Below are 7,809 nucleotides of genomic sequence, written 5' to 3'. Positions count from 1 at the left end.
ACTATTTGTGTAATATTGATGATTAAGTTAGAGGTTTGTTTATTTGAAAAATGAAAGTAAGGCACAGCAGGAATACATTCAAGAAGAAACCATGCATGTCAAAAACAGGTAGATCCAATCCACGAGGCAGGGCCAAGTTGGCCAGCAAATTAGCAGCCCTGAACCTGGCGCACACAGTCTGTTTGGACAATAAAAGAAGTTGAGAACAATTATTTTCTGTTCAATGTTTTTTGTTTATAAAAACAGAGATGCGTTGTCCAGGCACTTGTGCAGTGCCATTTTTATGTCATCCCACTTGTGTTGGGGCACATGACTTTTCCCATACTCTTACTTACTTTTCGCTTTATTGTTATTGTTTTATTTTGTTTATCCCGTTGATGCTATCATGTTTCTCTCTTGCCGCGGTTCTCTCTGTTCAAATCGGACCAATCGGAGAGTTCGCTACAGACGTAGCTCGGGCCCCAAAGCGCGGAAGTAAAATGTATTGTAGTTCTAGTTGACAGACAGGATAAACTAAACTATTGCAAAAATGGCATATGCGAACTACATGACCCATAAAGCGCAATTAACTCACGTGGTCCATACTTCTGGTTTACGCTTCAACTTCAAGTGTGTTTGTGCATGTGGCATTACATTTGTTTTAAATTTATGCGATACGAAGTGAACTTTATATAAATTTGCGTTTGTAAAAACAGTGGAAGAAAAATGTCTGTGTTTATGGATCTAAACATTATCAGCAATAATGATAAGAACAGACTCAGAAGCATAATAGAGACAGCTGCTCACCGTAAGTACCAGTAATAGTAGTTATATTCACTGACATGATAGTTAACATTAGGTTAACTATCTACTTAATTATTAGCAAGATGTTCAGTAATAATTCATTTTGATTGTGAAGGCTTAACCCATACCTTACCAAACAAGGCAACATTTTTGGAAATCCAATAAGTAGTTCTGTTTTGGCTGTCTTGCACTAGCTAGCAACTAACCAACTACCAGCCAGTTAAGCCAGGTCTATTAGCTCATGACCAGCTTGGCTCAAATTAGTTCAACTAGAAGCAGGGTAAACAAATGCATAAATTGTACTTTAGAGAAGTAATTAATTCAGTTATAAACTTTCACTCTTTATATTTCAGTTGGTTACTCAACAGTTGCAATAAACTATGTGGTTGAACCACAACAGAAGAAACAGGTATGATATAAAGTAGTTATACAAACCTGTACACTTTAAGAGAGTTCATGTGATGATGCTCTTATTTTCTTGTATTACAGGAAATTCCTAAGCCACAGAGTGTGTCAGACATATTTGATAAATTCCCAGTAGTACAGGTAAATTACTTTAGCATGTTTCCAGAGCATACTTACCCATGATGGATACTTTTAATGATTTTTATCTGCTTTCTTTTCATAGGGCAAATGTTCTCCCATCAAAGTACTGAATCGATTGACCATCATAGCCTCTGATGCTTCTCATTTTGTAAGTTGCAAGTTTATAATGAAGAAACTGTAAGACATTTCTGCTACTGTTTTATTTATTTATAATTTGCGTTATTCTCTTCAGAGACCAACCAATGAATACAAAAGCTTTGACCTTGTGGCAGTGTATCCCAAGACAGAAAAACTCTTTCATGTAAGGGAAATTGCAATTGTGAATTGGCTTGAATGATTTCCAATTAGTAGTATTATTTTCTTTACATATCTGATGACAACCAATAGTTGTGATATTAAAGAGTCTGTATATTTTTCCTCATCTCCGTCAGGCAGCCTGCATGACTTTTGATGTGGACATTATCTGCATTGCAGTGGCTGAAAAACAACCCTTCCATTTTAAAAGGGCTCCAGTTAATGGGGTGAGTCATAACATTTTGTATCCATACCTACCAGCATACCATTTGATTTTAAGCAGCACTGGGGCATTTATAGAACTTGGTAATAAAATAACTAAAATTACAATGTTGTGAATTATGAGGTCCTAAAGGAATATTCCACACCAAAATTAAAATTAATGTGCTTGCATAATGTAGAGTTGTGTGGATCACTTATATGATACTATCATGGTGCATTTGCATTTTTTTTATTTTTATTTTTTATTTGACAGCACCAGTTCTCTTTTTTTATTATATATTTAAAATCTCACCTTTTAATGCAGGGTTGAAACAACACAAGGGTTAATAAATAATGGTAATTTAGGACTGAACTATCCCTTTAAATTATATATCATCACTATTATATTGCTGGTCAATTGCTATTGACAGGGGAGTTTTCTTCGAGACATGTTATGCGGCAGCCATCAGAGACACCACTATGAGGAGATACACCATTGCCAATGCCATCAGCCTCATGGAAGTCTGTAAAGGAAAAGTATGTTGTCCCTTATTACACTTAAACCCCCCTAAAATGTGTTAAGCTGATTCTGAAATTATATTTATTTTTCTCACAGAATATCATAGTGTCCAGTGGAGCAGAAAGAGTAAGTTTTTGTAAATTGATATATCATTTCAGTGTTATTGTATTGTATGGTCAGTATGACATTGTCGTCATCTTCTTTTCCTTAGCCTCTTGAGTTGAGGGGCCCATATGACATTGCCAATTTGTATCCTTTTTTTAATTTGTGTATAAATAAGTTGTAACAATATGTCATGGTACTTCTGAAAAGCATTGTATGTGTGTTGATAATCCTTCATTGAGATTTCAGAGGGCTTTTGTTCAGCCTGTCTGAGGGAGATGCCAAAGCTGCTGTTTCTACTAACTGTCGATCTGTCTTGCTTCATGGAGGTAAATGACTGAAAAGAGCTCAACTATTTCCCATTTCTCCAGTATAGGCATAAATCTATGCAACGTGCTCTTGTTTGTTGTTAGATTTCTAGTTGATTTGCTGAGTATGCATTTATACCAATGGGCATGAGAAAGGTCGTATTGATCAGTCTGTCTCTTTGACATTAGATGTCAAATGTTCTATGAATGTTCATTGGTAATTTTCATGATTTTTAAAACAGAGACGAGAGCCACTGCATCTGGTGTTGTTTACACCATGAAGAAACCAAAAACTCCCCAGAAGCAAGAAGAAGAATCTCCAATATCTAAAAAGGCCAAAACTGAATTAGCATAGTCAGTATTCCATGTGTGTTAATTAGTTGTTGTTGTTTTTTTGTTAATATTCCCAAAATGCCTTTTCCTCAGTCTTGCAATCCACTTTAAATGGAAAGATAATAAAAATGACATTTATTTAGTTAAGCTTTAAAGGAATTGCAAGCAAATTTTACAGATACACGTACAGATAAATTATTAGACTAGTATAAAATTGCTCATCTCACAAGTGCATTCTGTAATAAATTACCATTTAGAATATCAAAAAAAAAAAAAAAAAACCTGATTCTCATCTCAGCAGTAGAGCTATTTAAGTTTTTCATTACTTTCTGCCTTATTTATGCTTTAATAAAAAGTTAAAGTACTGTGCTTCAATTTCCAAAACTTTCACATAACTTTTACTTAAAAAAAAAAAAAGTGTAATGTCTTGCAGGGCTCAGTAGTATACGTCACTTAGTTCTAATATGCAGGTAATCTAAAAATGCAGGGTTTTGAGTACATTATGCCCAAAGCGGTCCAATGGTGCTTATGTATCGCTTCTACTTTTTACAATCCTTAAAGCTGTCAAAGATGGTTTTAGCTCCATTCTGCCACTCGCAAGCACTGTCCATTGGTGACTTTCCCTCCTGGAGAAGACAAATCAGTAGTAATGGTAACCAAGCGGAATTGATCCTGAGCCTTTACAAAAATGTATTTGCATGGCTACTAAAAATTCTTTTGGAGAGCTGTTTCCACACTAGCAAAAGTAATACATTTACATAAGTACCAGAAGATGGCACTGTGCACAGCTTTAAAAAGTATCCCAGTGAAATTTAGTCACATGAGGCATGAAAATTGATTTCCTACATGTTCATTTAAATGTCCATTTATTAGTATCTACACCCTAATATTTGAGCAACAGGATTAAAGTATATAGGCTAAACATTACATTTGAGGATACTTACACAATTCTTGAGTTTTAAGTCGCCTCCGTGCAACAGAAGAAGCTGGATGAGTTTGAAGCGATTCAGTCTGACCGCATCATGCAGTGGTGTGTCACCCTCCTGATAAAGAATGGCATTTATAGTGACCATTAAGGTGTTAATTAACTTTATTTAATGACTATTTTGCCAAATGCCTTACTATGTCTTTTGCATTGATGTCTGCACCACTTTTTATGAGATGTTCAGCACATTCATAGTGTCCTGTCCTGACCGCTACATGAAGGGGTGTGCTGCGAAGCTGAGGACATCAAGTGTGACCGAAAGAGACAGCATGTCAGACCACACCAGCTATTTTATTAAAGCAGATTTGCTGCCAAATAACTGCTTTTACCTTGTCTCTGCAATCCAGTTTTGCCCCATGATTAAGTAGTGCTTCCAGCACAGGCCAGCTGCCTCCGCGACAAGCCCAGTGAACTTCAGTTGCTTGGAGCTAATTAAACAGAACCATAAGAGTAAGATGATCTGTTGATATTATGCAGATTAAAATGAACAGAATAGATGCATGCTACTCATATTTATAATTTATTGAAATGCATTCACAGTAAAATGAACACACAATGATACCGCTTCATAAAAAAACAAAGCAGTTATCTATAATCTTTCTTTATTTATCCTTTTGTTAAAATATTAAAACAAAATCATGTGGTGCAACCAACATACAAAAAACAAAGAAAATTAAATCTTAGTGAGGACCCCTGGATACTTCCATGACATGTCAAGATCAATAAAGCTCAAAATTTATATTTATGAATTAATTCATAACATTTGTTGAAATACTTCTACCATGAAATATATTTTAAAACTTTGAAAAATAACAATGTAAATAAAAGATGTATGCATTCATGTGTATTTAAGGGTTAAGGAAAATGTTACTACGTAACTGCACAAATATGTTTAAGTATTATAAACATTCTTCATTACCTTGTCTTTATTTTCAATTGAAGCACCGGCGTCCAGCAGCATTTTCACAATTTCCACGTTTCCTTGTGAGCAAGCTCTGTGTAAAGCTGTACGGTTGAACTAGACAAAAAAATGTATGGATTTTGTGTTTAAGTGCTGTCAAGTGCCTTATTCAATATGTTGGGTAAACACTTACACTATCACGGGCATTTGGGTCTGCACCTCTGGCGAGGTAACTCTTGATCACTGGCAATTTATCCTCCAGTGCTGCCTTCAGGAAGTCATCCTCGTCGACAAAATCATTCTGTGAGACAAAACAATCTCTTGTTAAGGCAGAGTTTTGTAGACAGGTGTACTTGTTTTTTATCTTCTGACTCTTCTGAAATCTCCTGGAGGTCATTAGTGCTATTGTCAGTCTGCAAAATCATTCAAATATGCTAAAGAAAACACACTTCTAATCACATATGCTTGCTAATGTATACAAATGAATACTTAACAAACCTATATCTTACATTAAAACCATTTAAAATGTCTTCACTGTCGCATTGAAGGTTATAAGTTTTCATATAATGGTCAACAGAGCTTTTGCATTCTTCAGAAGGATGCTGTGCCACAGTGCTGTCCTGCTCTTTGTTTCCACCTGGCATGTCTGTAACCTAAAATAACATAAAAATAGAACACATATACATTGTAGATCAAAGACTTTCTTCTGTGGAACACACATTATGGTGATCAGCAACTTCCATTGTATGGACCCCCCCAAAAAAAAGATACTTCACAAAATAATTTTTGTGTTCCACAGAAATGACAGATTGTTGGGTGAACTATCCCTTTTAAAACACTAGTGGCCATTTTAAAAAAGCAAAAGTTCAGTCTAGATATATAGGCAAAAGAAGTATCATATTTAAAGAAATATGATCTTTCTCTATTTATATTTACCAAGCAGTTGAAGTAGTTTGAAGAGGATTTTGTCTTTAAATATTTCAAATTATATCATAAGTAGGCCCGTTTTTATGTTTTAAAAGGTAACAGGAGCCCAGGACCTAAAAATCCAAGATGCACAAAATAAACCAAAATCTTGAACCAAAAGCATAAATGAAACTATTTAAAATGCATAATGGAAATAACAAAAAATGAATAGCTTTTTAAAAAGACATTTAGAAACAGACATAGAAGCCTCTACCAGCTCATCGTCCTGTAGGATTCCCATGACTTTGCTTGAAAAGTCCTTGTCTCAAAACTAAAGCATCAGCCAAGCATCACTTATATATGTGGTGGCGACAGTTAAAGGGGATCATGCTCCTGTTGTCCAGCTGACTACTCCCACCTCTGAGGTTTTCCACGTCACTGTGATGTCAGATGCATTTTGAACTGGGCTGAGGGTGAAAAAAACAACCATTTTCAGAAGTCAAATGCTTTTGGAAACATTTGAAGGAATGGACATTAAACCTGTGGGTGCAATTTGATGTGCTGCCATAGAGCCCCTTGTCTATCTAGGGATGACTTACAGCTTACCACGAAGTCAAAGACACAGAACACTCTTCCACATAGCACACAAAGGGAAAGTTTATATAGTTATATGTAGACATATAACATCATAATCAGCTTTGACTGTCTCATGTATTTAGGGAGCTGTCTTCATTCATGAGGCTATTTTCTACTTAGATATCATCACTTGCATTACTTCTGTTACGAGAACAGTTAAAATTGTCACACCCTGTGACTATTTTTAATTGAGGTGCCCATGAATCACTTAGAGTAATGAGTCACATAGGTGGTTGTCTTGCATGTCAGCTGCCATTTTACTAGTTTTCCACAAGTCCAAGGCTTTAACCTATGAAATAATGTGGTCAAGATGTGAAGAATTCATCTATTAAAATTAATATGGGTGGAATTATATCATGTCTAATTGACTGTCATTTTCAAAGCTTTCTTAAGCGATGTGGGAGGCTGCATACAGCATATTTTAACAAGCAGAATGTTACACTGGTGTTATAGATATATCCCTCCATAATATCTAATATTTGTTTGTAGCATCAGCACCAAAGATGACAAAATATTGCCAGTTGAGTCTGAAATGCAACATACAGTAAGTACTCGGGTGTCTTATTTATTTATTTATTAATTTAAACTTCAGAGTGCACTAGTATCAAGAAATCAAGACACAGCAAGAAGTCAACAGTTGCATAGTGGCCCACAAAAATAGAAGTTATGATGAAGATATGATGCGTTTTCAAGTTTTCCTTTCTCTTTGGAGTGTTACAAGCTGTTCCTGCATAGATAAGATCCCTAAAGTTGCAATGACTAAAGTCTCAAACCCAAAGAGATATTCTTTGTAAATTTAGAGTGGTCATATAATGCGATTTAAATTTTTCTTTTCTCTTTGGGGTGTTACAAGCTCTTGGTGCATAAAGAAAATCTGTAAAGTTGCAAAAACTAAAGTCTCAAACCCAAAGAGATATTCTTTATAAAAGTTAAGACTCTGCCACGCCCCCCTAAAATGGCTAGTTATAACACGGCCCCACTTATCTATGTCACTATGTGGAAATATTTGCGTAATGCCACCCAAATGTTCACTCAAAGAAAGAAGGCCTGGTTTCAGTAAACACAGTTAGTGTTGAAGCAGCCAAAGCAGTTTATTTGGCCTTCCGAAAGTAGATGGATTTAGGAATCTTTAAGACTACTTACAGAACAGCAATGCATTTTATGGACTATCATTTTGTGAACCTAGGAAAGGAGGTAATTCTGAGTTTGCTATGACAATCTGGCACTTCTGAATCAGCTACTATAAGGATGGTTTGTTATTAGTTTAAGTATTTGCTATTGACTGTTCAAATGC

At 35.4% G+C, this 7,809-nt stretch overlaps 2 protein-coding genes across 2 annotated transcripts; one reads left to right on the top strand and one right to left on the bottom strand.

The window, feature by feature from the left end:
* The first annotated feature begins 561 nt into the window (after window positions 1-561).
* Window positions 562-3,385, top strand: rpp30 (ribonuclease P/MRP 30 subunit). The gene is made up of 11 exons (XM_019113019.2): window positions 562-787; window positions 1,137-1,192; window positions 1,273-1,329; window positions 1,412-1,477; window positions 1,562-1,630; window positions 1,761-1,850; window positions 2,245-2,361; window positions 2,441-2,470; window positions 2,556-2,593; window positions 2,696-2,775; window positions 2,997-3,385. The coding sequence occupies exons 1-11, from the start codon at window positions 706-708 to the stop codon at window positions 3,107-3,109; spliced, it is 798 nt and encodes a 265-aa protein (XP_018968564.1). The 5' UTR covers window positions 562-705; the 3' UTR covers window positions 3,110-3,385.
* On the bottom strand, window positions 3,213-6,271 carry ankrd1b (ankyrin repeat domain 1b (cardiac muscle)). Its single transcript, XM_019113020.2, has 8 exons — window positions 6,154-6,271; window positions 5,483-5,626; window positions 5,167-5,274; window positions 4,992-5,090; window positions 4,402-4,500; window positions 4,210-4,308; window positions 4,032-4,130; window positions 3,213-3,713 (listed from the first exon to the last, which is right to left on the bottom strand). The coding sequence occupies exons 1-8, from the start codon at window positions 6,178-6,180 to the stop codon at window positions 3,627-3,629; spliced, it is 762 nt and encodes a 253-aa protein (XP_018968565.1). The 5' UTR covers window positions 6,181-6,271; the 3' UTR covers window positions 3,213-3,626.
* Between the last annotated feature and the right edge of the window lie 1,538 nt (window positions 6,272-7,809).

This window comes from Cyprinus carpio, chromosome A12 (assembly GCF_018340385.1).
Source record: "Cyprinus carpio isolate SPL01 chromosome A12, ASM1834038v1, whole genome shotgun sequence".
In the NCBI taxonomy this organism is placed as follows: Eukaryota; Metazoa; Chordata; class Actinopteri; order Cypriniformes; family Cyprinidae; genus Cyprinus; species Cyprinus carpio.
The sequence above is the reverse complement of the archived record's forward strand: the minus strand, read 5'-3'. Positions and strand labels throughout refer to the sequence as shown.